The sequence below is a fragment of the Peromyscus leucopus genome, chromosome 13 (genome assembly GCF_004664715.2).
Source record: "Peromyscus leucopus breed LL Stock chromosome 13, UCI_PerLeu_2.1, whole genome shotgun sequence".
NCBI lineage: Eukaryota > Metazoa > Chordata > Mammalia > Rodentia > Cricetidae > Peromyscus > Peromyscus leucopus.
This window is the reverse complement of record NC_051074.1, coordinates 39,808,457-39,836,128: the sequence shown is the minus strand read 5'-3', so window position 1 is coordinate 39,836,128 and position 27,672 is coordinate 39,808,457. Positions and strand designations below refer to the sequence as shown.

At 50.4% G+C, this 27,672-nt stretch overlaps 1 protein-coding gene across 1 annotated transcript; it reads left to right on the top strand.

Moving 5' to 3' along the window:
- Window positions 1-1,187: 1,187 nt before the first annotated feature.
- Igfbp2 (insulin like growth factor binding protein 2) lies at window positions 1,188-27,328 on the top strand. Its single transcript, XM_028870019.2, has 4 exons — window positions 1,188-1,669; window positions 23,773-24,002; window positions 24,738-24,878; window positions 26,854-27,328. The coding sequence occupies exons 1-4, from the start codon at window positions 1,285-1,287 to the stop codon at window positions 27,016-27,018; spliced, it is 921 nt and encodes a 306-aa protein (XP_028725852.1). The 5' UTR covers window positions 1,188-1,284; the 3' UTR covers window positions 27,019-27,328.
- Window positions 27,329-27,672: the final 344 nt, after the last annotated feature.

Below are 27,672 nucleotides of genomic sequence, written 5' to 3'. Positions count from 1 at the left end.
AACTCTTTCTCTCCTCATTTCTCAAGATTAGACATTTGCCTTCCAGGAGGCATGAAATTCACCTTTGGGGGCCCGGCGGACACATGAGCAAATAGTTGCTGAATGGAACGAGATAGGCTCGGAGCCCTGGAGTTAGAAAGGATGGCTTGGAGAAGTCTTGTGGGGGAAGGGAGACACCTCACCCAGCGAAGGTCTTTGTTAAGGTCACAGTCCGGGGAGATGAATGAATAATTAAGGTCCTGTCCAGGCTGGAGTGATGGAGGCTGGGGGCAGCTGGGTGACTCTGTCAGTCGGAACAACGGAGGTAGCCACACTTTTGTTATCCGTATTACCTGAGTGAGCGCTTCAGCCCAGCGCTAGGGCTTTCGCTCACACCCGGGGGTGGGGGGGCGTCTAAATTGACCTTTTCAAGACCCCGGCAGTGGGTGTGTCTTCAGACTTCTTGGGGCGGGGGTGGGGTGGGAGATAGTGTGTGTAGTGGGTGGGGTGGGCAAATACAGCAGGGTTTGTAGATGGTGGCCTGGATCTCTCAGAGGTTAGAGGGCTTGGGGGTGAGGAATGGGAAGGGAGGAGATTTGCGAGGTACCAGGAAATACGGCGGGTTTTCATCTGTTGTAGCCGTGAGCTCTGGTTTGGGCAACTGAAGTTGTTGCTAGGAGGTGCGGTTTGGGACCAGCCTGGTCTAGAAAGACTGAACTTCCTGGGGGACTCACTCAAGGTCATTGTTCCTAGCAACACGAGGGCTGTAGGGAGTCGGTGTGAGCGCCGACATCTTTAAGGTCAAGACGGCCTTTGTGCCTCCCCAGCAGTCAGTTCCGAGCCGGCCACGTGGGAAGTGCGCAAACTAAGTCCTTCCAACCCGAACTAAACTAAAAGAAAGGAGACAAAAGCACCGGCTCTTTCCCACTCCACGCCGCTTCTACCCACGCTTGCCAAGTTATTCTTACTCTCTCGGAGCGGGCGAGCCAAGGCTGAAGGGCGCAAAGCCGTGGTCACCGAGGAGTGGGGGGACCAGTTTAATGCCCTAGTAACGTAGGGTGGGCGAGTGGGCGTGTGCGCAAGCACGTGCCCGCACACAGGAGTGCTGGGGGGGGGGGGAGAGAAGGGAGTGGTCTCCAAAAGGGGGAGGGGAGAAGGCGGGAGGGGGGGCGGGGAGAAGCAGGCTTTTTAGGACCCGGCACAGGCGGGGAGGAGAGAAAGAAGGCAAGGAGGCGTCTCCCGCGCTCGCCAGGACCGTGCCACCTGCCCGCTCGCCCGCCGCTCTCACGCAGCCCACAAGCCACCATGCTGCCGAGACTGGGCGGCCCCGCGCTGTCGCTGCTCCTGCCGTCGCTGCTGCTGCTGCTGCTGCTGGGCGCGGGCGGCTGCGGCCCCGGAGTGCGCGCCGAGGTGCTGTTCCGCTGCCCGCCCTGCACGCCCGAGCGCCTGGCCGCCTGCGGACCCCCGCCCAACGGGCCCTGCGCCGAGCTGGTGCGAGAGCCCGGCTGCGGCTGCTGCTCGGTGTGCGCCCGGCTGGAGGGCGAGGCGTGCGGCGTCTACACCCCGCGCTGCGCCCAGATGCTGCGCTGCTACCCCAATCCCGGCTCCGAGCTGCCCCTGAAAGCGCTGGTCTCCGGCGCGGGTACCTGTGCAAAGAGTCGCGTGGGCGCCACCCCACAGCAGGTTGCAGGTAATGCGGACAGTGAGCACTAGTTTGGGGGGGGAAAAAAATCTCTCAGCTCAGCGGGGTCTCCTGACTGGCAGCCCTCACGTGGGGGAAGGAGAGTCTGTCTGGACCCTGGGACTGTTGTAGACGAGAAACAGCCCAGTCCTCGATCTGATCCAGGGAGACTCAGGAGAGCGGGAAAGATTCCCGGGAGGGAGGCTAGAGGTTGAGCCGGCGGGATTAACGAGGTGAGGTAGACGAGGAGGGAGAAGGAGACACCGTGTCACCACGGTCTTCCCTGGGTGAAAGTGACCCTCACTTCTACTCTGGCGGGACTTAGTGGTGAGGAGAGTATTGGTCAGATCTAGGGGCGGCGGGGTGGGCCTGGAGCTGGGACTGTAGGAACTTGAAACGTACTTAGGACACAGGTTGAGTCAGTGACCGCCGGTCGAATGCTCCCCGGTGGGGGAAGTTGCTGGTAGGCCGAGGCCACCGGGCGCAGGTAACACCGCAGACATGAAGGGGCCCTTCCTTCTGGCATTGGGGGGTGAGAAGAAAAGACCTGGTGTTTTTTTATAGGGTAAGGTTGCCCGTGGAGAATGGAGGGGCTCCATCTGTGTTAACTTTGGCCCGATCGCCAGCTGCATTCCGGCACCCTGGCAGCCAAGCTGTGCGGCTGAGCATCTGGGCCTCAGGTCTGAAGGCTGGAGCAGCTTGAGAGCCGGGAAGCAAGAACCCTTAACGTGGGTGTGTTTCACACCCTACCTCCTCCTAAATCTAGGGAACTCTTCCTATCCCCCAGAATGGGGGAGGTGGGGTTCTTTGTTAAGGAGCCCTTCTTTCAAAAAAAAAAAAAGTTAACTTGAGGAACACAATTCACTACCCTCCTCCCCCCTTCTTCATTACGAAAAGCCTCCTGCCCATTCGGTCTGGAGAAAGCTGTAATTGTTTTATTTCGTCTTGGGGACAGTGCTGAATTGTGCCCACTATTCGCTAATATTTAAAAGGAGACTTTGACCAAGTTTCTCAGAGGTGTTGGTTTAAAAAAAAGAAAGAAATGAAGGAAGGAAGGAAGGAAGGAAGGAAGGAGGGAGGGAGAGAAAAGAAAGGAAGAAAGGAAGGAAGGAAGGAAGGAAGGAAGAAAGGAAGGAAGGAAGGAAGAGAGTACAAATTCTCTTGCTGCTTTTCGATTTCTTTGTGCACCCCACACTTTCCCTGGCTCTGCTATCGCCCAGCCCCAACAGAGTTAGAGGTCAGTTGAAGCCTTCTCATTCTTGGAGACATTGTTGACCTTGAGTGCAGAGCAAGGTGGGGCTTTCTTTGATTGGAGTCCCAGGCTTTCTTTCTTCTCTCTTAGCCTGCCTTGGAATTAATCCTTGCCTCTTACTTCTAAATAATAATAAAAAGAAAAAGAAGTCCTCTCTCCACGCCCTCCCTCCTCCCCCATCACCTCTGGGGCCCCAGAATCATCTTCCTCAACAGGCCTTGAAGAATCCTTCAAATTTTGACCATGTCATCAAATCCTGGCGTACTGTCCTCTCATGGTTTTAGTGCCTCCTCCTCAACCCCCCCTCCCCGCCCCCCATGGCATTCATTCTAACCCTGAAATCCAGCCTTCCTGCTTCCCAAGACTCTGAAATAGATTGGAGTCTTGTGCAGGCAACAGATGGGGCCGGTTCCCTGGGTCACTTTTCCTTACAGGCGGCGGGGGTGGGGGAGGGGTGGGGGAGGTGGGGTGACAGGGGTTGTCAGGGGAGCTAGGGGACAATGAGGTGAGTTCGTGGGAAGAATGTCACTCTGGATTTTCTGCCTGGTTATGTATGGGTCTCCCTTCCACTGACTCTTCCCAGCTGCTGCCTCAGCCTTCTCCCAAGCAAGGTCCAGATGCCTTCCACATTTTTCTCTTGTGTTCCTGTCTGGAAGGGGGGGGGGATGATTAACCAAGGTAGGGGGTGGGGTGGGAGTGGGAACTGGAAGCTGAGTAGGTACACTTGAAAACGGTGGTCAGCAGGCCAGCAGGGCTCTCAGAGGAGTCATTTGGGAGGGAGCCTGGTTTTGCAAGGGCCTCTAGAAGAGGGGCAAAGATCGGGGGGCTTCTGGGCCGGTGGGAGACGCTTTTGAGTTGGGGCAGGGAATGTTGAAGTCCCAGTGGTGGGGAGGGAGATCTCACACCCGGCCCAGACGGATCTGAGCCATGAAGGCTCCTGCCTCCCCGCTCACAGTCTTTTACCCCCTCTCCTCCCGACTCTGAAGGCCGAGCCCCCTCCCCCCACCGGCAGCATCCTCTTTGAGCAGGTTGCTTTTGAGAATTTTAAGCATACCCCTCTTATTTCCACGAAGTTCCGGCTCTGCTGCTGGTTCTTTTGTCTTTGTTCCCAGGGACTCAGGGGCTGTGTGGCTTGGCTTCCTGGGGAATGGCAGGAAGGCAGGGGGTGGGGGTGGGCACATCAGTGGGTAGAAGTGGCTGCGGGGGGGGGGGGGGGATCCTGCATCCTAAGAGGTGATGGGCTGGGCCTTTTCAGTTCATAGAAACAGAAATCAGGCTGGGAATCAGGCCCCGGGAGAAAAAAAAATGAAAAGCAAACTCCCGAGAACTGTCGCAACTCCGTGCTTTATAAAGGGTCTGGGAGGGAATAAGGTGGTGGGGTGGCAGAAATAACCCCCCCAAAAAAAATCTCTGGTGGGGGTCACTGAATACGGGGTGGAGGCTTGGGCCAGGCTAAGCCCTTTCAGAATTCAGCCAGGCTGGTTCCTCAGCAGTTCCCCTGTCTCCTGTTCTGCTCCACCCCCCCCCCTCCCCATTTCATACAATGCAAGGATTATGCTGAGGGGCAGGGCCGTCCAAGTGGCTGTCTGGCCCTGAGCACATATAAAGGTGCTATAGAAATGTTCAGTCATTTAAAGTCCCAGAGTGACAAGGGCCAGCCTGCTGGTAGGTGATGGCGCGGGGAGGCCCGAGTCTTCAGTTACTAGGAGAGGGGGACCTGATTTACAGTGACTCCCTTCGGCTTCAAGACTAAGGGGGAGAAAGCCACTGGGACTTCTGGCTCAGAGCACCGCTTTGCATCTTGTCTTGCATAAATTTGCATACCGAGTTCAAAAATGGTAAAATAGACTCTGGAATGAGTGGGACTCCCTGTACTCTGCTGATTCTTAGCACCACCTTCTACTTCCTTGCCCCGATTCTGGACAGAACTTACCCAGTCCGGCTAAGTAGCTGCACTCCGCTGAGGACCACGGAAGGGCGAGGCACGGACTAAGGCCACTGCTCTAGGATGGCTGGGGACTCCTGGAGTTGGTTGGTTTGGGACCTGTGCAGGGTGTGGCTCTGGGTACCAAGGCGTGAGAGTCAGGGCAGTGCAGGGGGCCGGGGAGGCACATACTGTGGCCTTGGCCTGCCTTGGTCCAGGGGCTGGGATTGGAAGCCGCTTGGATGTCCAGTCTTTGTTTCAGGTTCATTCCCCGCCTTTTACAAATGTCAGCAATGTTCCCTGCATGGTTTCCTTTGTGTGGCAATGATGACCCAGTTCCTTAAGAGAAAGCCTGAAGAAGGACAAATCTGTGGGCTGGCAGTGATGGCTGAGTGGGTAGCAAAGGTGTTAGTGTGGCAATCTGAACTTGGTCCCTGGAGCCCCTGTTAAGGTGGAAGGAGAGAACCTACTCCATGAATGTCCTCTGACCTTCATACCTGTGCCATGCATGTGGGCCCAGCCTCCCACATACACAATAACAACAAATAATAAAATTTCTTAAAAAAGAAAAACTTGGCGCTTTTAATCCCAGAGGCAGAGAGGGAGGCAGAGGCAGAGGTGGATCTCTGTGGGTTTGAGGCCAGCCTGGTCTACAGAATTGAGTTCCAGGACAGCCAGGGCAACACAGTGAAACCCTGTCTCAAAAAACCAAAAAACTAACCAACCAACTAACCAACCAACCAACCAACCAACCAACAACAACAACAAAAAAAAAAACAACCCTCAAAAAACAAAACAACAAAAAACCAAACCAAACCAAACCAAAACAACCCACAAACAAAGCAGAAACCTTTTGTAAATGTTTCAAACTTAAAAAGCACTTTAACAAACTAGAGCTCAGGATGCTCTGAGTTAGAACAGGTAGGAGAATTAGGAGAAGCCACCCACTGGCTGTGTTTATGGAAGGTTTCTCTATGAAGGGGCTCTCGGCCACCTATTGAGTTTGCTAGGGAGCCAAAGGAAGAGGGAGGCTGGGATGGCCCTCGCTGCCAGTCTACCTTAGCGGTACATCTTAGAACATTTCCTGACAATGAGGGTGGGTAGGGGCATCTCAGAGTAACCCTATAAAAGCACTCTGGGGCTGCGGAGATGACTCAGCTGATAAATAAAAACACCCTGCCATGCAAGCCTGGTGACTTGAGTTCAATCCTCAGAACCTAGCGTGGAAGGAGAGAACCAATCCCTTCCAATTGTCCTCTAATTTCTAGAGCCGTGCAGTGGCATGTGCCCCCTCCCACCACCACCCCCCGACCCCCAGAATAGTAGTAGTAATTATAATAAGTGTCACAGATTGCTCGGAAGCAGGAGTCCATCCCTCCAGCCTCAGACATTTGAGGGCCTACTTGGAGAGGTCTCAGCATCAGATGAGCGTGGCCCTTCACTGTTATAAAAAGTCAGATGGATTGCCATCAGGACTACCCTGCTAATGGAATGGAGAAGAGGGTAAATGACACCTGGAAGTAGGGCCAGGGCTGCAGAAGGGATTGGAGGAGGGGCAGACACCTTTAGTTCACTGGTTGGGTCTCAATGCTGCAACTGTCTGCCACCGTGGCTGCATTGAGTGTTTGCCTTCTCCGTTTTCAGCTCTTTCTTGCCTCTATCCTGACCTTGAAGTCTCTGTAGCTCCCTCCCCCTCCCCCGCCCAGACACACACATGGTTGCCTCTTCCTGTGCCTTTTTCCACTGCGGGCCCAGCTGGAATCCTTGACTACATGGTAAGTAGGTGGACAGTGTTCAGAACAAGCAGCATGGATAATCTATTGGCCCCAGCCTTCTTCAGCTCCAATCAGAGGGAGGCCTGGAAGGTGACTGGAGACCGGAACGTTGAACAAAACGCAGATTCCGGAATGAAAAAGGCTGGCTGAGTGTCAGGGAGCAGGCAGGGGCTGGGTCAGAGAATGAGACTTCCTTAGACAAGGGACGTGGCACTTTGCTCGTAAAGCCGAGTCCTGCTGCATTTGCTTAAGTGGAGGCAGAGAGGAGAGAGTTACAGATGTTTCACTAGGGAGCCTGAGATCTGGCTGGCAGATGTTCCAGCCCCCTCGGTTTCTCTTTGTTATCTCTGGCCGGCGTTTTCCTGTGGTGGCCGGCAGCCATCCAAAGATGGGTCAGCCCCTCTTGTGTCCTTGTCCTATTTTGAAATGACTGCTTGCTTTGGGCCCAGTTTTCCTCCATCCCCCTAGGGGAGGGAAGTTTTGTCCCCCCCCCTCCCCTGTTCCAGACAGAATTTATCCTGTATAGCCCTGGCCGTCCTGGAACTTGCTCTGTAGATCAGGCTGGCCTCAAACTCAGAGATCTGCCTGCCTCTGCCACCTGAGTGCTGGGATTAAATGCACAGGCCTTCACCACCCAGCTAGGAAGGGAGCTTTTTGTACTTCCATCCTAGGTGCCTACATGGGCTCAGTATTAGCATAAGAGCTAAGGTTTTTTGCTGGCTTCCTGCTGCTGAATCCTTTCTACCTCTGTGCTCAAGTCAGGGTTGAGCTATTGGTGGAAAAATACTTTTGAGCCTATGGGCCAGAGGTTTTGTTCCTGGATACCTGTTGCATCTGGGTGACGGTTAGGTCATGGTACACCCCTGTTAGCTTTGGTGAGGGAGAGGACACCACAAAAACATAAGGGGCCGGCATGTGAGATGGAGTGGGAAGATGAAGAAGACAGAAGTCACACACTCTGGAGAGGAAGGACTATGGAGACAACATTTTCTGGGGGAAGTAGCCCGGCTTGTGCTTTTAAACTAACCTGTCCCAGTGCAGACACCGTATCTAGCAGCCTGTGTGGTGGGCTGGATTTGATGGCATGTGTCTCTGGAATCTCAGCACTTGGGAGACAGAGGCAGGGTCAGTCAAGAGCAGAGGACAGTCTGGACTACATTGTGAGTTCCACAACCCAAACAAAGCCACAAAACAAAACTCATGGTGAGCACGGGCCTTTCTCAGAAAACAGGTTTGGTAAAGGAGGGATAATCTTTATTTCTTTCAGGGCATGTACATTAGGCTAGTGGTGGGAAGTGTCACACACAATAGTTGTGTGTCTTAACCAAACTAGTTGTCATACACATTAGCTGACTTCATCTTCACCAGTGACATCTTTGCTGTTTTGGTAGCTGGCCCTTCCAATGAAGGCCAGTCTGGACAAATCAGGTGGGCTGCTCATTTCTTTAGGACCCAATCCCACATGTCAACTGTGCATTCAGATGTAAGATGTCTAGTCTCTTTGAACCTCCATTTTTCTTTCTTGTGTGTCTATAAATCAGAAATTGGTGATGCTCATGACTCAACTGAGTTACATTTGCATGGACATGTGTTAAGGTAGATAACACAGCTAGGCAGATAGTTTATGCTTATCATCTTAGGGAGACTGAAGCAGAAGGGTTGTCATGCTAAGCTTGGGGTCTCAAAACAGAATGTTTTAGCTACTTTTCTGGCGGTTGTGATGAAATTTCCTGACAACAGCAGCTGGAGGAAGGCAGAGTTTATTCTGGCTCAGAGTTCAAGGACGCAGTCCATCATGGAGGGGAGGTCATGGCACCAGGGGTACAGCATGCAGGAAGCATAGGATAAATACTTCTCCTCTGCTTGCTTTCTCCTATTATGCAGTTAAGGACCCTAGCCTAGGGAATGGTGCCACCTGCAGTGGGCAGTTTTTTCCATGTCAATTAAGTTGATTTGAGATAACACCCCTCAGGCACACCTAGAAGCCCATCATCTCTCATTTGATTGTAGAACTCAATGAGTTGACAAACAAGATTAGCTATTCCATAAAACAAGATAAAAAAAATCATCAACAACAACAAAGTAGATAATATATGTAATGCTCAGTGCTTGCTGTCTTGTGGGGGTGTCACATGATGCCTACCTCTTTACCTATAAAAGGAAGAAGTCTATCTTTCTCTGACCTATGTCCATTGAGCTTTAGAGAGTCCTTTTGTGGAAGAGGTCATGAAACTACACTTCAGTGCAATACAAAACCAGCTGAGAAGAAATGGTTTGCATTTCTTATGAATGAGTTAGGCTTTTTGAGTGCATTTTGGGGCCCAGGTCCAAATTTCTGGGACTGACCATTCCAGGGCTGTAGTTCACACTTGACAGTGCTCAGAGTAAAAACCAGAGCGACCGAGATGACTCTAGAGCTGGGACTCTTGGGTTCTTGTGCCAGCTTTCCTATTCATTTGGCTTATGACAAAGGATGGAGTCCTGCCTGCCTTCACCAGGCAGCCAACCTAGGGACCGAGCCTTCCAGAGCCTTCCAGAGCTTGGGAAGACAGGATAATACCTGAGGTGTCACTGGACAAGGATGGTCTTGGTGGGAAGCCCTTTCTCTGTAAGTGTTCCTCCCAAGAAGCTGACTGGACACAGGCTTCAGAACAGTGGGGTCACATACTAACACAAGTGCTCCACACACTTCGCACATGGAGGTGTGTGTGTTCAGGGGCATGCAGTGGCCAAACCCAGTGAAGACCCCAGAGATCCCCCCTTTTTGTTCCAGGGAAACAGAAGTTTTCAGGTCTGGTGTCACTGAGCCTTGGGTGCCAGGGGTTTGAGCATGACCCTGGCAAAGAATTTGGATATTCTCTCCAGGACAATGTTCTCTTACTACGTGGTCTCCAGAGCTGACCTCACTGCTTTGATGGGGCTGCTGCCTGTCAGTTTCGGGAAGGAGTGATCCTCAGGGCCATGCTGGCCTGGGCAGGGTTTTCTGAGTACTGGGGGCTTGCCTAATGTTTGAGGAATCTGGGACCCTAGAAAGCCCTCTCTTGAGAGGTAGCCTTTATGTTCTCAGTGACAACTATTTTTAGGCATCTAATTGAGGTGGGACCCTAGGCAAGTAGGGGTGGTGAGTATCTATTTAGGCTGGAACCCAAGACCCTGGGGAATGTGGGGTGAATTAGACCCTGAGGTCCTTCGTGGTAGGGATGGGAAGGTGAAGCCCCTTGAGTGATGAGTTGTGAGACCAAGGATACGTGTGGGACTTTCGTTTTCTCCAGTCACTCCTTCCACAATGAGCCGAATGAGGGATTTCCCCCCCTTTTTTTCTCTAGTGGAGGATGGACCATCCTCCCTCCCCTCCTCCTCCCTGGCTTCTAGCCCCCTCCCCTTCTGTTCCTTAACAAAGCCAAGGAAGATCTGGGCTGCCTCAGCCTGGGTGTCAGTCAGGACTCAGAGGGAGACCTTGCTCAGAGAGCTGGCTTTCTGGGAGAGAAGTACAGTCCACTACAGTTAGACATTTTTTCCCCTTTCTTTTTTTTTTCCCCTGAGGAGGGTAGGCCGTTGGAAGCCTTGAAGCCCTTCTGGCTGTCTGCCCCACATCCCTTCCTGGCGGTTGGGAAGCAGGGCAGAAGTGAAGACCGGGGAGAAGGGGATGGGCTGGCACATCTCCAGGTGCTGGGCAGGGAAATTAGCCCACAGACCCTGGTGGAGCTGGCTGGGAGGGAAGGCTGGGGAGGTTTCTAATTAGTGGACGGGCGTAGGTGTGTTAGCCCATGTTCATTCAAGGAACTGAACGGAGCCAGGATGTCGAGGAGGGAAAGGGGGCCGGGGGGCCCCCCGAAGGCCTTGGCAGGTTGTTGGAGCTTGGAAGACTAGAGGAGCCTATTTAGTGTGTTCATCCTGGTGGGTTGAAAAGATGGGGGGGTGGGGGGCGCTGGCTTCCAGCTGGCGGGTCGGAGTTAGACTGCGGGGTGGGAGAGAGCCGCTAGCCAAGGTGCCATCTCGACAGGCAGACAATGAGTCCAGGACAGTTGGAAATGCCTTGCTGCAGGCATTTCCTTCTACACAGCTCAGAGTCAGAGGGAGAAATCAGGGCTGTGTTCTGGGTCAAGCGCCAAGGCAAACCCATGGCCCTGGATCCTTGTTCCTGTGTTCTCTCCCCCCGGAGTTAATACGTGCACACAATCAGTGAGGCAGGCATACACTGCTTCTTGGAAAAGTTCTTTTTCCCTGGGTGGCAGTCATTAAGGGGGATAACATCAAAAAACATTCCTTTATGCAGCTCCCCAGGGAGTTTCTTTGGGGACTATTGTCTTTACTTCTGGATGGAGATGCCCAGCCTCCCCTGGATGCTGAATTTGCTTCCCAAAGTTCCCAAGGCCAAGAAAAGCAGTTTCCCTGGTGTCTTGAGTTCTTCCCCCGTACCTGATAATGCTGACTGGTTCTGTTCCAACCGTCATAGGAGGCATGCCAGGCAGGATAAAGGGGTCAAGTGGATTGGGCTTCCTGGGTCGGAAAAGGTTATTGTGGTTGGGGCAGGACCACTTGGCATATTGACTGGTAACCTGCTTCCCTAGGGGTTGAAATGTCTTGGTTGCTTTTCCTTAAGTGATCTTATGATCAGAAAGCATTCTGAGGAGTTAAGAGCTGTGTAGGCCAGTAGCCTGGCTTTGGTTTGGGCCCTGCCTCTGACAAGGTAACTGTGCCGCTGGCCTTCAAACTCCAGGGCTGTTATCAAATGTGAGAGGGGCTATGAATTCATCAACCTCTTGTGACGGTTTGACAATAAACGGAGTTGTGTATACAAATGACTAAGCAGAGAAACTCAAACAGTCAAATTGATGGTATGTATGCACACTCTGATCTCTTCCTCCTTCTTCTCTCCCCATCTCAGCAGAGGTCAGGAGGGAGTCAGGGCCTGAATTCTGATGAGGTGTAGCATGGATGGGGGGAGGGGGTGGTGAGGTTGGGGGAAGGGCTGGGGAGCTGGCTCAGTAGGTAAATGCACTTGCTATGGAAACTTGAGGATCCCAGTTAGGATCCCCAACACCCACGTGCTAAAAAAGAAAGCTGCTGGGGTGTAGGGGTGTTGGGGACAGAGACAGGAGGACCCCTGGGGCTTGTTGGTCAGCCATTCTAGTTGAAACCCACCAAGCTCGAGGTTCAGCGAATGAACCTGTCTCAAGACAATAAGGAGACAGAGGAGGATGCCTGGTGTAGCATATTGCTTGGCAAAGCTTTCAGTGAATCCAGAGCTTGGAGTCCATGTCTGAGGATTTCCAGTGGGCAGTCACGGCCATCGAAATCTTCCCTAACGATGGTGCTTCTGATGATAGCCTGATGGCTCATTTATGTCCCAGACATGAGGATCCTTTTAAAAAGTATTATTATTGTTATTATTTTTGTGTGTGTGTCTGTCTGTCTGGTGGGGGAGTTTGGATATATAGCACAAGTGGAGGCCAGAGGACAACTTGGCAGAGTTGATTCTCTCCTTCTACCTTTATGTGGGTTCTGGGGATCAAACTCAGGACACCAGGCTTGCACAGCAAGCGCCTTCACCCACTGAGCCGTCTCATTGGCCCAGACGTGAGAATTCTTGCTCAAGGCGCCATCATTTGTCTCTAGTTTGGATTGTTGCCCCTTCAACCCAAGAGAGCGACACATCAAGGACGGTGATGGATGTGATGTAGTATTCGATGAGTCACAAATCAGTGAACGTTGAGTTGAAGCAAGAGGAGAGCACGGTGACCTATTTAAAGACACTTATTTATATTCAGGACACTGGCGTGCTGGGTTGAGAGTGTGGCTGGCAAGCCTGGGCATCCCTGCAGGTTTTACAGTTCTTTCTGCTTCCTCTGGGTTCAGTGTGTCAGGGTGGAGTAGCTGGGGGCGGTGTTGTGGAGACCGAGAGGAGGCCGTCCCGACCGGGAAGGTGATGATGGGAGAGTGGTTGGAAAGGTCAGTGGGTATCGCTTTCTTGGACCAGGACGGTGGGGTCACATCATCAGAATCAAATACAGCGGACAGTAGCTTGGATATGGGCCCTAGAAGAAACGCGTGTCCCTCCCATCTCATGCTTTTACTGCTCACTGCTTCTTGTTTATTTATCCCCTAACCATTCTTGCTGCTGTGGAGGCCGAGATGGTGTGATGTTAAAGAAAACAACGAATTAGGAAGGTACTCCAGGGAAGGACGGGGAAGGCTCCTCACATTAATTAGCTTTTCTAATGTTGAAGTGACAATTGATCATATACTGTGCACCAGCCCACAGCTGACTGCCATGCCATCTGTAACACAAGAACAATAGTTTAAAAGTTAAATATTGCCCACGTTATGAGGTCAGAAGAGATGTCTCCATATCTAAATGCAGTTTTGAGCAGAAGACCCAGCCTTTGATAAACACTCTAGGAAGACCTTCTTAAGCAGTGAGGTCCCTGAAGTGGCAGAATCCACAGAAGAGAGTCAAGCTTGGGAGGAATTGCTTCTTTGGACTGGAGGAAGAAGGCACGTGATCTTCCAGAAAAGCAAACCTCTTTTCCATCTGTGATGATGCAGAACTTTTAAAATTCTATTTATTAATTATCGAGGTTATAATGACGTCACTTCTCCCTTTCCTCTCATCCCTCAAGACCCTTCCACATATTTACCTACCCTTGCTCTCTTGCACATTCATGGCCTCTTTTTAAAAAAAAATATTGTTGCATATATCTGTACATATATACATATACACACATATATGCATATACACATATACATGCACATGCATATAGGTGCACACACACATACATGCACATTCCTAAATATATAAATACAACCTTCCCAATCTCTATAATGTTACTTGTATGCATTTTTCAGGGCTGACAGTTTGGAATTGGATAGCCAGGTGGTGCTCTCTTCCCTTGGGAAACTACTTCTCCTCTCTCTGTATTCCTTGGTTGCCGGTGGTTCCTCCCCTAGGTTTGAAGCCTCGTCAGCTTTTGCCCCTTCCATGCTAGCCCAGATGTGAGAATTCCATTTAAACTATAAGTGCATATTTATATGCCAACTTCTGTGTACTATAGGTATTTTTAGATGATCATATAATTCCTTACAACTTTTCCCCACATCCTTAACTGTTATTTTACCCTCCTTTATCTGCATCTATCTCCCTCCCCCTGCCTAATTAGAGCCTCTGGTTTTTTTTTTTCCATTTCCTCCTTCAGATCACTTGTACCCTGCTAGTCCCCTCTCCATCACTCACCTCCCACAATGGTCCCTTTTTATGAAGTATAATTTTTAAGTCTCTGGGGGAAGCCAAGACCAAGCTAGCGTCTTTGAGGCTTCCATACGTCAGAGGAGAAGTTGAGTCCACGGACTCACTGATTTTTGTTTGTTTTAATTACATGCATTGCTTTCACGTGTGTGGGTGTGTGCGTGTGCGCATGTGCACCATGGTACCTGTGTCAGTCAGAGGACAGCTTGTGTGAGTTCTCATGTGAGTTACTTTTCTATAGCTGTGATAAAACACTACCCAGAGGGATAAGAATCAGCGTGACGGTGAAGAGATGGCTAGGCAGCTGAGTTACAAGCTAAGAATCACATTTTTAACTGCAGTCATGAAGCCAAGAAACTCAAGAGTGATCAGAGTCTCTTTACTCTCCAAGTCCACCTCCAGCGACATTTTCCTCTAACAAAGCCAAACCTCCTAAACAGCGCCACCAACGAGGGACCAAACATTCAAAAGCCAGAGACCCCGGGGGGACATGTCATTCAAACCTCCTGGGAATTGAACTCAGGTTGTCAGGCTTGGGGACAGGCCCTTTATCAGACACTTATTTCCTCCGCATCTCCCCATGTTTGTTAAAGGACTAGACCTAAAGTACTAAGACGGAAGTAAAGTTGAATTACTAGGATGTTTTGTCCAGTGATGTCTTTTTATCAACTCAAAGTCAAGTGGCTTTGCGTCCTCAGTAGCCACATTATCCATCCTCCTTATTCCTTCAAAGGTCCTCCTAAGTTATCCCAGAGGATATGTGTGATTTTTTTCCCCCTGCTATTTGTCACTTATTTCTCTTCTTTCTTGTGAAATTCCAAGTTAGGTAATTGCCTGGATCTCTCCTCTTACCTGTTGTTGGGGAGGCAGAACAGCCCTGTGGACATCTCTACCTCTTTGCATCTGCGGAAGCCCCACACCACTGACCCCTTGGGCTGCACCAGGGTACACTTGACTCTCTCTGTTCTCTGGGCTGAGCGTCTTCATTCCTTCATTTCTGTCCTTCTTGAGTCATGGACCCTCTGCCTCTGGGTCTGGGTCTTCTTCCCCTGACACAGCCTTCCACCTCTCCGTGTCACAGAGCAATGGAGAGGGGCCCATGGAGAGACTTACTGGTCTCGTACCGGCAACATCGTGTCAACCAGTGGCAGTGGTGTGCCTGCCATGGCACAGTTAAGGCCTTGTCTAGTCAGGAGTTCTCTAGGACTCTTCAAGTTCACCGTTACCCTCGTTGAGATGGGGAGGAGCGGCTGGTGGTTACCTTAGGCTGCTCTCACTATGCATCTCTTGGTGTTCACACAGGTGAAAGCTTGTCTTTATGGCTGCTCCATATCCACTTTATGTTTTCATTTGCCAATTGTATAGCACCTTCTGGTCAAGATGTTAATCATTTACAACTACAGATAGTGGAACTTTTTTTTTATGCACATACTTTATGCACAAGTAGACCTTGGGGGTCAGATACTTTCCTTCTGTCCCTGTAGCTTCTGGGTCCCAGTGTCCGCTAAGGCGCACACACTCCTCACTTGGGCCTTTGGCCACTGAGTCACTTTGCCAGGTTTCTGGATGACGTGAGCGAGCTGGAGGAGAAATGTTCAGGACTCATGGGAAGAAGGGAAAACTGGTAGCGGCTGTTGCCTGTCTTGATATCGGTTTCTCTGGCTCTTCAAGGACAACTTGGCTAGCAGAGCCCCAGAGGACCTGGGCTGAATTTGAGTATGTTTTTGTTTTCTCAAACTGTCTGCCTCAGCTCTGACCCTCCCCAGGTCTTCGCGATTCCAGGAATGAACCTGGTGTTTATAAAGCAGCCCTTTTGAGTATGCACAGGCAGGGAGGCTCCAGTGAGGCTGTGTTCACTCAGGGGGAGCCTGCAGTGTGAGGGCATGCTCTAGAAATCTCCATGGTGCCTGGCCAAGGAGGGCAGCCCCTCTGCATGTGTGTAAGCATCCATATGTGTCTCTCTACAAACCCAGGAGGCAATGGGGAGACAGCTTGAAGTATTTACCCGAGGCTGTCCTGCTCCAATAGAAGAGATCTCTTTTTCTTCTCACCAAGGACTTCAAGAAAGCCCCGCAGAAGAATCAAAGAAAGATGGAACCCTGGAAACGCCAGTGTTTGAGGGTTCTTGTTTGAAATACAGGTTCCTTGGTCCTGGCCCAGGCTTGATGCTTCTGGATCTCCAGGGCTTGGGTCCAGGACTGTATTTAAAGGTTTCAGATGATCCCTCTTGTACAGTTAACGTTTGGACACTGTGACCTAGCCCAACTGCCCGACTTAGAGATGAACAACACACTGATGCCTAGTCCTGCTCAGCACCCAGCCTGGCATCACTCCCAGCACCACGGGCAGTAAATTCAGGGTCAGAACCATGTCCTTTGACTTGCAAGGCAGCACTGCTTCTCCAACCACGCTAGAACTGAGTCAGCCTTGGGAGCTCAAAGACCTGTGTTGCAAGAATATGGCGGGATGGATGGGGGTTCCTCAGGCAAGTGGTCAGTGCTCTGCCCTTTTTTTTTTGTGCTCTGGTGCCTTGCTCTCCCACACATGGAGGAGGGCATGCACTTCCTCAGCTTTCCACTTGACAGTCTTTTCCGAGCAATAGCAATAGGATGGTCCCTGAGGCTTGTGGATCTAAACACCGACCATTTCCTTCCACAAGCATGATTCTGAGAGGAGGGCTGTCTGTTGTGGTCCACTGGACAAGGAGACATTCTTCTAGAGTGTGGCCATGGGCGGTGGTGCCCAAGAGATGCCAGGCTTTACTTGACTGGCTTTGGATTCTGGGAGGTAGGGGGGACGGGGTCAAGGATGAGAGTTAGGACAGAAGCTGGATGTCAGCAGAGGGTAGATGGACCAACCAACCCAGAGAGGGTCACTTGGTAACTAAAGTAGACTGTGTCCTGGGGACTAACTTATACCATGACAAACATCCCTTTACACTGTTAAGAATCAGATACCCCATGCACCATTTGGAATTCAGGAACACTCGAGTACTGTTCGGAATTCAGGCATCCCTGTGTACATTCTGTATTCAGGCATCCCTGTGCACATTCTGTATTCAGGCATCCCTGTGCACCATTCCATATTTAGGGACCCCTGTGCACCATTCTGTATAAAGGCATCCCTGTACACTGTTCTGGATTCCAGAGCCAGAGGCCACTGCTGCCTGCTGTCCTGGACCTATTGAAAAAATGATGGGGGAAAATACAATGTCACTTCAAAAGACTAAGGTCTTCAGGTTAAATATTAACTAAACAAACAAGTGGGGCTCCCTTTCTTCTGGCTCCCTTACTTCCTGCGGCGTGTGCTGGGGAGTGGTTGCCATGAAGGTGAATGTGGTGGTAGTGATCTGCCTTCTAAAGGGAGTAGCTTCCAATTTTCACTAACACAATCTGTTTCCTATGTGTACTGGACATTTACCCATGCATGCTGGGTACTTCTGGCCCGCCCCTCCCCCCCGGTCTCCTTCCCTCCCCTTCCTTCCCTCTTGGCACAAATTCTGTAGGTCAAATGAATTTAGGCAAGCCTGATCTTGCCCAAAGACTTCTGCTTAGCAGCAGAGAGCCTTGCTGTGTAGCCACATATAGGATTTATAACTAGCCTGGGCGTATAGTTCCATGGTGGAGTGTGCAGTTCGTGGCTGCAAGACTCGGGGCTCCATATCCGGAACCACGAAAGAAAAACAAAGCAAAATCATCTACTTTAAACTTCCAGTCCATGCAAGGGTCTCCTTAAAAACAAACAAACATGTATATAAACTAAACAACAAATAGGCACCTCTTTCTCTCTCTTGCCTCCCTACTTCCTGCAGTGTGTGCTCGTCTCCAGAACTGCAAAAAGTGAAAAAATAAAAAAACAAAACATAGAATACACTCCCTCCAAATCAAACTGAGGGGCCTAGAGAGCTGGCCCAGCAGTTAAGAGTACTCACTGCCCTTGCAGAGGACCCAGGTTTGATTTCAAGCACCCACGTTATGGCTTACAGCAATCTAACTCCAGTTCCAGGGAGTATCCGAAATCCTTTTCTGGCATCTGCAGATATTGCGTGCACATGACGTACAGACATACATGCAGGCAAAAAAATCCATATTGGGGCTGGAGAGATGGCTCAGAGGTTAAGAGCACTGACTGCTCTTCCAGAGGTCCTGAGTTCAATTCCCAGTACCCACATGGTGGCTCACAACCATCTGTAATGAGATCTGGTGCCCTCTTCTGGCCTGCAGTCACATATGCTGTATACATAATAAATAATAAATCTTTAAAAAAATCCATATTATACATACAATGAAATAAATAATAAAATCTTAAAAACCAAAATGGAGAAATATCAGATCAGAGCAGAGAATATTGGGCAACTGTCATCTAATTAGTTTTTTCCATGTATTTGATGATTCTATTATTAGATATAAGCTACTTTCCCCCCTACATGCAGATAATCCTACATTTACGCAGTCAAGAAACAGATCATCCATCCGTCTTGTAGAAAGCTTGGTTTTTCCCGTAATGAAAGTTTGAGTGAGGAGAGTAAGAAAATGGTATCATGTTTAGATTGTGGCCATTATTCCCACTGCTCCGACTTAAGAGTCGTGAGATCAGGAAAATTAAACAGTTTGGCCAAAGCCACGGAAGAAAGACAGCTCCTGAGTGTGGAATTCCGTCGGCTGGTTCTGGGGGTGCTTTGCTCATTTGAGTTTGATCATGAATTTTCTGTTGCCATGGATATTAGTAGAGAAGTTGCCTGAGTAGGAAGAGGGCCAGCAGATGCCCAGGCTAAGTGCATTTTTGGAGGGATGGACAGCAGAGGGGCCATTCGAGTTCTGTGTCCGGCCAGAACTGGAAGGCACCCAGCACTCAATCCTTGACCTCTGATGCTCAGAGGCGACTGATCGCATCAGGTCTGGAAGGCCAGCGCCTGTTGAAGACTGAGGGTCTTCACCTCAGTGGTGCCTGAGCTCCCAGAGTGTGGGATCAAAATGAGATAGAAGGCTGGGAAATAGTTTAGAATAAACACAAGGCAGGAAGAAGGCTAGTTGGTTCACTAGGAAGACGGTCATGGCTTGGGGGTAAGGGCTCATTTCTGACTATACTAGATAAGGACCTGTCAGGGACAAGGACAGAATCTCTAGTTAGTGGAAAAATACAGACCCTCAATAAGACAGGGAACTAGATCATCTTACAGTCAGGTTGCCTAGCAACAGGACATTGAGTCAGAGCCCTTGACCCTCTCACCCTGTAAACATCCCATACAAACATCCTGTTAGCTTGCCCCACCTTATGCAGATGGCAGCTTCTTGCTCCCCCAACCCTGTGGAACTATATAAACCTTTGTGGAAGAGAAATAAAGTGGCACCTTGATCAGAATCCAGACTTGGTGTTTTTTCCTTTGTATTCTCCTGTCCCTACATTCCCTCCTTAGGGTGGTTGAGAACCCGTTGAAGCCCTGCAGGCGGGGCAAGGACCAGGGCCAAGTACTCAAAACAAGGGGTTGCTTTTAGTTTCTTGGGGTTTGTTTTGCTAATAACGCTTTAGAATTTCCCACAGATCATGAACCATGGACTTCCAAGTGGAGCAGCGGGACCAGAACCTGGCCCTGGAAGAAGGCAGGCCTCTAGAAAACATGGAGATTTTGATTCATTGAGTAAGGTCCTTGATGCTCAAACAGGATTGCCTTAGAGAGAGAGGGACGTGCCATAACTAAGTCTTAAAACTGTTGTATGGATGCATGAACTGGACATGGACCTCTTTTCTGATGTCCGCCTCCAGCTGGGCTCCCTGGCCAGGTTAGTAAGTGTAGGTCAATGGACAACATGGGTCCCCGCGCCAGGGGTGAAGCTTCTCTGATGATGGCAGAGTATGTTTGCTCCTGTAGACCCAGATGGACCTGGGCCTCAGGTTTGCCAGTTCTAAAAGAGGATAAGCCCTCTGTTCCCTTTGATCTCAGCTGCCCGATTCATTTCCACATGTCTAAAGTGGGATGATGTGGCTGTACAGCAAGGTGAGGGAAAAGGGAGTTTCCCATGCTCTTCAGACCCTCCTCCATTCAGGGCTCTGTTTTGTTTATTCCTTGGCCTACCTTCCTTCTTTTTGAAAAAGCTTTACTTTTCGCATGTTGATATAATTGTGAGATTCCATGTTGATCCGTTTCCTTAGTTGCTATGTTGGGGAGAACAGCCAAGGCTTAGCAACGGTAGGGGACGTCTCAAGGTCCCTTCAGAGGCCCTGCAAGTCCCTACCGATTACCTCGGAGGTTGAAGCCTTTCTCACATAGATCTTGGGGGTGCTTAAGAAATGTTTCCTGCAGTGACCTCTGTACATAGCCTGCTTAGCTGCTTGTAGAAGTGGTTGCTTAATAAATACTATTCTGGATCTAACTTTCTTAGGCGGAAAAGAATGCAACTTGGTATTTTTGTTCTGAGGCAACATTCCATCTGTAGCTGAAATTCCTATTTGGCATGTTTTCCTGTGGGTCACTTCTGTAGCCTATAAGAAAGTATATGGGGTTGGGGATTTAGCTCAGTGGTAGAGTGCTTGCCTAGCAAGCGCCAAGGCCCTGGGTTCAATTCTCAGCTCCAGAAGAAGAAGAAGAAGAAGAAGAAGAAGAAGAAGAAGAAGAAGAAGAAGAAGAAGAAGAAGAAGAAGAAGAAGAAGAAGAAAAAGAAAATGTATGATGGGAGGCAGCGGGGTGGGGGGTGCTTGTTCAGGTGAGGTGGGGGCCAATATGGAGAAATAGCATCTATGAGCTTATCCAGATACTCCCATCATGCTTCATTCCACATATAACATGAACAGCTCTTGGGAATCATTCTAGCAAGATCCAGAAGCTGGAAGCCCTTTGCTTTCATTTACAGACGGTCACTGGAGGCACAGGGAGCTTAAGGAATTTGTTCGGGACTTCAGAACTGAGTAGGAAAGGGGTCCTTTCCTGTAGACTCAGACGTTGGTCTTGAACCTTTGAACACCTTTGGCCAGGGATACTGACAAGGCGCTGGGCCTTTCTCAGCCTTCCATCCCTTTCCTCTCGACTTGCCAGCATTTTGTTCCTCTTCCTTGGGCTCCTGCTTCAGGATGTATTTGCTTGGGTCCATCCGGCAATCTATTCCAGAGAAGGAAATGGATGTCCTGCTGCCTTTAAAGGGAGCTTGTGTCAGCAAAGCCATGCTTGTGGATTTCCCCACCTTATTGGCATGTTTGCTGGTAGTAGTGAGATCAATAAAGGGAGAGAACGAAACATGCCCTTGAATTCAGATGGCCTCTGTGAGGATGGACAAATGGACTTTCACCTTGGGGAGGCTGGGGACCTCTCAGGACAGGAAGCCAACTAGTCTCACAGGAGAGAGCTGCCCAACTGACCCTGGTCTTCTGGGGCCTGGATCCAAGCAAGGATCACATTAGGACATTGCATGAATCTTAGGCCTTTTCACCTTTGTGGGCCCTCCATTAAAAAAAAAAAAAAAAACATTTTAAAATGATAACGTCTGGCCTTATAAGTGCAAGTATATCAGTATTATATGTTAAGACTTTTTGATTTTAAAAGTTTTATTTTTTATCTTCTGACCTTAAGGTGAACAAAAACATTTTCTCGGCTTCTACGTCCTGTGTCTGCTGTGTGTAATGGATAAGTTTGCCCTGCCTGTAGACGCCAAACCCGAGTATCTAGCATGGAGAGTGCCAGTCTCTTTGCAGATAGGACTCCAGGGTTGCCAGAAGGTGTTCTGGGCATTCAATGTTGGACTGACCTTGATTCAGCCGAGGGGTTCTTCTTTGGCTACTGTCTGTAGTTGAAGTGCCCGGGAGGGCTTGGAAACAATAGATCGGCCAGCTGAGTGCTCTGGATGCACTGGGAAGACCCCGTGCCCTGTTCCCTGGACCTGTGGACTAGTGTGACTGTGGGTGCAAGTGGGGTGGGGGTGGGGGAGTTAGCTATTACAGAAGAGCTAGAGCTACCCTGCATGGAGCCTAGTCATTTCTGCATTGGTCTGGAAACCCCTGGCCCTTGGGGTAAGGACTGACCAGAACAGTGCATGATGTTTCGAAGGTTAATTATCAGGAACTGGTGAAGAACTCTCAGCATTTCAGAGGTCTCTCATGTTTGTTTCCCAAGGTTTGGCTCATTTCAGATCTCCTTAAACGTCTCTTCAGGGCTCCTGCCCTCTACCTCTGTATCCACCTAAGAATGCAAGGGTTGCGTTTATTGGAGTTCACAGCTGCATGAAGGGATGGTGTGGAACAAACCTTCCCTGATTGCTTTTGGATGCTAAGGCACCTCTCGGCAGCAGGTGTAGCTATCAACACTGGTACCCAGGACTGCACCTGGTGTGGAAGAGCTGAGCTTCGTCTAGTTTCTAATGACTCAAACAGGGCAGTGCGCCTTATCTTTTGCAGTTAATTCTGCCTCTTTCCAACTTGTGGTACTGCCTAAGAGCGGGACCATTGATGCCCTCTGTACAGAATGGATGTTGAAGAGTCCTCTGGGAACTACATGCCTTAACGTCCCCACAGAAGTACTTGAAGAGTTATCCCATTTGGGGGCAGGGACTGTAAAGCTTTTGAGTGAGCATTAGAAGCTGGGCTGAGTGATGCAAGATTTGTTGAAAACACCTAGGTTTTACTGGGACCCCTGGGCTGCGGCTGGACTGACAGTACATGTCCCTGGTTGCAGACCTGATCCCCCAGTTCCCCTTCTGTCTATCTACCCTGGAAAGACATGAGTGAGCCAGGCTGAGACTGCAATCTCGGGGCTGCTTCTAGTGTCCGCTGCATGCGGCAGGTTGTAAGATGGTCTCAAGAGACTGAAGGGCTGTTCTCTAGCAGACAGCTCGATTAGGTTTCATGCCTTGTGAGAAGCTAAATCTACAGAGTCAGTGCTATCCTATGTAGTTCCTGCGTTGAGGCCTCTCAGTGGGATGGGGTGCAACACACAGGTAGATGTTAAAACAAAGCAAAGCCAGTGGGGTTAGTACTGTAGCAGCCTAGGCGCCTAGGAGCAAAGGACTATGGGAATTTCATCAGGGATGCATGAGTGGATGAAGAGGGACGGGAGTGCTGGAGCCTGGTACTCACTGGCAGGTGGCTGTCTGCCTGGTACTCCCTTGCCAACTGTGCCATAGCTCAGGGAGCTCATGGTAGTAGTTTTAAGCCTCAGTCCTGCTCAGACTGCCCTGTTCAGACCAGAAATGAAGGAGAATTTAAACTTAGGATGGTTGTGGGCGAGTCTGGTAGATTCTGATGGACCTAGGGATGACCTATTTCCATTCCATGTTGAGAGTTTTGTGGCTGTCTTCATCCTTCTGGGCTCCTCTGTCCCAGCTTTGGAGAATGAGGGCAGAACTGAGGATGGCTCTCCCATTTCTCCGGAGTCACACAGCTTGAGTTTGACTCCTGGGTCCATCACTTACCAGGGTCGTCATGATCTTGGTCAAGTACAGTACCTGGCCTCCATGAGCTCCAACTTGTGTGTGAAAGATAGGGGATGCCAGTGGCCTATTTATCACCGTGCTTAGATGTCCCATGGAAGCCACGTTAGAGGAGGAACGCATTATTTGGGGTGATAGTTTCAGGGGACTTCATCCAGGAGGCTTGTCGCATCACAGTCTGAACCAGAAGCAGGGTGGGACCCTAACCTTCAGAGTTCCACCCCCAGTAACTCCCCTCCACCAGCCAGGCTCCACAGCCTCCCTCAGCAGTGTCGCCACCCAGGGAGCAAGAGTTCAAACATTTTGTATCCAGCCCATGATATCTCCCAAAGAGTTACCATGTGACTAGATGGCTAGTCCAGCTAAGCTGTGGAGCATGGGCCATGGGCATAGCTGTCAGGCTTCTCCCTTATTCTTACAGCCCCCCTCCCTTAGGGTAGGCTTCAGCAGGCCCCATCTGTCTGGGGAGCTGAATCGGGAGTGTCTCTTCTCTTCTCTGCAGACACTGGTGATGACCACTCTGAAGGAAGCCTGGTGGAGAATCATGTGGATGGGACCTTGAACATGCTGGGAGGTGGAAGCAGTGCTGGCCGGAAGCCCCTCAAGTCAGGCATGAAGGAGCTGGCTGTGCTCCGGGAGAAGGTCACCGAACAGCACCGGCAGATGGGCAAAGGCGGCAAACACCACCTCAGCCTGGAGGAGCCCAAGAAGCTGCGGCCACCTCCTGCTAGGGTCAGTGAGGAACGGGGTCTGATGGAGGAAGGGGGTCTGACGGAGGAAGGAGGCTGTGGAAAGGGAGCCTCACCCTTGGGAAGGATGTCACACTGTGTCCCACATACTCTGCCACAAATGAGCAAACAAACAAAAAAACAAACAGTGTCATTGACATACTTGATGACCTGGGAGCCACATGGCATTTCTGTCTCTAACATGGATTTGACATGCTTTCTTGACATCTCTCCTAAAACCTTCCCATGTCCGTTGGACTTTGGAATACCGGGAGAGAAAAATCCAGAAGTGCAAATGAAGCCGCTCCCCTGTGTCGTGATGAGTTTCTCACCAGCTCAGCTTCACTGTCTGGGCAATTGACCCTGGTCAGGTTATGTTAGGGGAATGGAGCTTGGGCCATTGGCTGGGGTACAAGGACAGCATTTGCATTGGGCTGGGGTATAAACTGTCTAGGAACAATGTCTGAATTGGATTGGGCCATGGCTTGAGACATAAACTCTAATCTTTCAAGGGGAGCCCGCTTTGACTCATTCAAGCTGTTGTCTGTCAGAGTTGGAGGAGAGCAGGGAAAATTCACAGCCATGTGACTTTCTAGAGGGTTAGGAGGGCACAGTGGGGTTGGTTGCCATGGATGTTGCCTTACTAGCCGCTTGGTGTTGAGGGGTTTATGAGACCTTGTCTAGTACTGGGGTTTTGTGGGCTCATTTTTCTCACCCCAGGTGTCCATTTTGCCTTTAGACCCCTTGCCAGCAGGAATTGGACCAAGTCCTGGAACGCATCTCCACCATGCGCCTTCCGGATGACCGGGGCCCTCTGGAACACCTCTACTCCTTACACATCCCCAACTGTGACAAGCACGGCCTGTATAACCTTAAACAGGTGAGTGTGGGCGCCAGCCTGGGCTGGGGAGGCCCTTCCTCAGCCCTGAGCCCTGCTGTGCTTAGGCCACACTGAACCTGCTCGTCATCTTGGAAGCTGAGAGCTGAGCCTCGATGCAGGCTTCTGTAACCAAAAGGGTGATGCATCAGCTCCAGGAGGCTGCCCTCTTGGTCCTCAGGCAGGTCAGGGCTGACTCCACTCTCCCGGCTGTTTTCTGTCTGTCGGGTGTCTGTCAGGAAGGAGGGCCCTGGAGAAGTGAGAGAAGTAGGTTTAAGCCCTCTCGCTTCAGTTTCTCCTGAGATCTGACCCCTGGGCCCTCCTCCAGTGGTTGTCACTTAGTAGGTTGGCTAGGAACCTACAGTTTGCCTTTTAAGAAGCTGCTGTGGGTTGCTAATGGTCCATGAACTGTATTCTCAGAATCACCAATTTAGCCATTGGCCAAGTAGCCTCTTTGGTGCCTAGGTATCTCAAGAGATGGGAAATTGGGGAGTTAAGTACTAAAAGTCTAGTTCTAAACATAGTAGTTGGTACCTTAGCAAGAGTTAAGGAAGTCTGAGTAAACTCCCAGGAGCCTCTACCCTCCTGCTTCTCTGTGTGTATAAGTCCTTTTAGGTGGTCCACCCCTCATTTCCTCCTCCACTTCACAACCTCTTACAGGGGAAACCATGCATTTTCTTGAAGACGGAGGAGAAGGGAGGGGGCAGGGGATGTGCTTGGCAGGAGTCGGGGTGTGGTGGGGACAGTGGGAACTGGACTGTCACCCTGTTAGTAAACAGACTCCCTTAGACCTCAGTGCATGTGGGATTGTCTGGGCAGCTTTAAAAAAAAATTTAGTTGCCAGGTTTTTGTGTGAGAGATTTGGATCTTTTGGGTGTGTGGTATTTTATAGAACTCTTCTGGTGATCTTACTGGCTGGCCAGCAGGGTTCACTTAAGGAGGGGATGTGTGGAGCCAGCAGCTGGGATACTACAAGACTCTTACTGTTCTTTTTTGGGTCTTGCTTCCTCGGCTTCATCATCATCTAGCCCCTCCAATATGACACCAGCCTTAGAAGCTGTTTGTATGTCTTTCCCTCCAAGTGTAAGCTAATTGTTTCAGTTGGAACTTGGAAGAAAAAAAGAGGACATCTAATGAGATGTTCTCCTATTCCCACTGAGCCACCAGACCCATTTATAACAGCGATCCCTGAAGCTTATATGATAAGGTCAGGGACCCTGGATGGGAACATCCCAAGTTCAGATCTCAGCTCTCTCTCTAGGAGTCACTTAAGCAATCTTGCTCAGGTCACGCTGTAAAGCAGTGTGATGTAACGTCGATTATGTGACTATAGGGGGCTGGAGAGATGGCTCAGAGGTTAAGAGCACTGGCTGTTCTTCCAGAGGTCGTGAGTTCAATTCCCAGCAACCACATGGTGGCTCACAATCATCCATAATGAGATCTGGTGCCCTCTTCTGACCTGCAGATGTATATGCAGACAGAACACTGTATACATAATAAATAAATAAATCTTAAAAAAAAAAAAAAGAATTATGTGACTATAGATGTCACTAGACTGTCGATGTGACTCGATGTCAGTGGGCGGAATTTCTGGCTCTCACAGCGCCCGGCACACGCTTTATCGTGATGTGAGGGTTTTCATCTTTTGACGTGGCTACACTCTAGTCTGGGTTTCCCACTGAAGCTGAGTCACTTCTCTGTCTTAATGTCTCCAGCAGCCCTGGCGATGGGCACAGCCCCTGGCCCTACAGTCTCAGCACCCTGCTGCAGCTTGTGGGCCACGAAGCATTTTAGGGCCACCTGTATAGGAATCTGCATTTTGACAAGCTTCCCCGTCTTCACTTATGGCAAGGAAAGACCGCCGTGTAATAAATAGCCGAGCACCTGGGAACTTGGTCAGCCTTGGGTTAAGTGACGAGAAAGCGAGCTAAGGTGGCTATAGGGGGGATCTTTACCTTTTTCCCTTCTTACCTCTCAGTGCAAGATGTCTCTGAATGGACAACGTGGAGAGTGCTGGTGTGTGAACCCCAATACCGGGAAGCTGATCCAGGGAGCCCCCACCATTCGGGGAGACCCCGAGTGCCATCTCTTCTACAATGAGCAGCAAGAGGCTGGTGGGGCTCATGCCCAGAGGGTGCAGTAAAAGCCACAGCCAGTCTGTGCCTGCCTCCCCCACCCCAAACACCGGCAGAAATGGAGGGTGCTTGGGTGATGGGTGGGGAGGATTTCCCAGTTTTGACACATGTATTTATATTTGGAAAGAGACCCACACTGAGTGAGCTCAGAAGCCCCCCACCCTCCTCCCCAGCTGCAGATGACCTGTACCTCCATTCCTGCTTCTATGAGGGAGGGAAAAGGGTGTGCTGGGTACAGGCTTGGGAATGGGGAAAGAAATTTTTATTTTTGAACCCCCGCGTCTCTTTTACTTAAGATTAAAGGAAGGAAAAAATAAAGTGTGTCTTGCGTGTGTCTTTGGGGCATCCCTGGGAAGGAGCCTTGGAGGCCGGCTAAGCCTTCCATCCAACTTGCCCCTAGCACTTGGAAACAGAGGGGATTACTGCTTCTCACCATACACAGGCACAGGAAAATGCTTCTACACCCAGATCTGGGTCTGTGGTGGGACCCAGGATTCTGCTATTTCTCCCACGAGGGAGGGTTTCCAACCCGCTGGGCCTCTCTAGCTGACTCTTTAGAGGTGATGGGTGGTAAGGCAAAGCACAAGCCTGCCTTCCTCTTCAATATCCAGAAGACACTGGACACTGGATGCATTGGTCCGCAGTTCTAGCATTTGGGAGGC

Coding starts and splice junctions, on each gene's coding strand:
- Igfbp2 (XM_028870019.2), top strand. CDS start 1,285: ATGCTGCCGAGACTGGGCGGCCCCGCGCTGTCGCTGCTCCTGCCGTCG. Junction 1,670..23,772: donor CACCCCACAGCAGGTTGCAG/GTAATGCGGACA, acceptor TCTTCTCTGCAG/ACACTGGTGATGACCACTCT. Junction 24,879..26,853: donor GCCTGTATAACCTTAAACAG/GTGAGTGTGGGC, acceptor CTTACCTCTCAG/TGCAAGATGTCTCTGAATGG.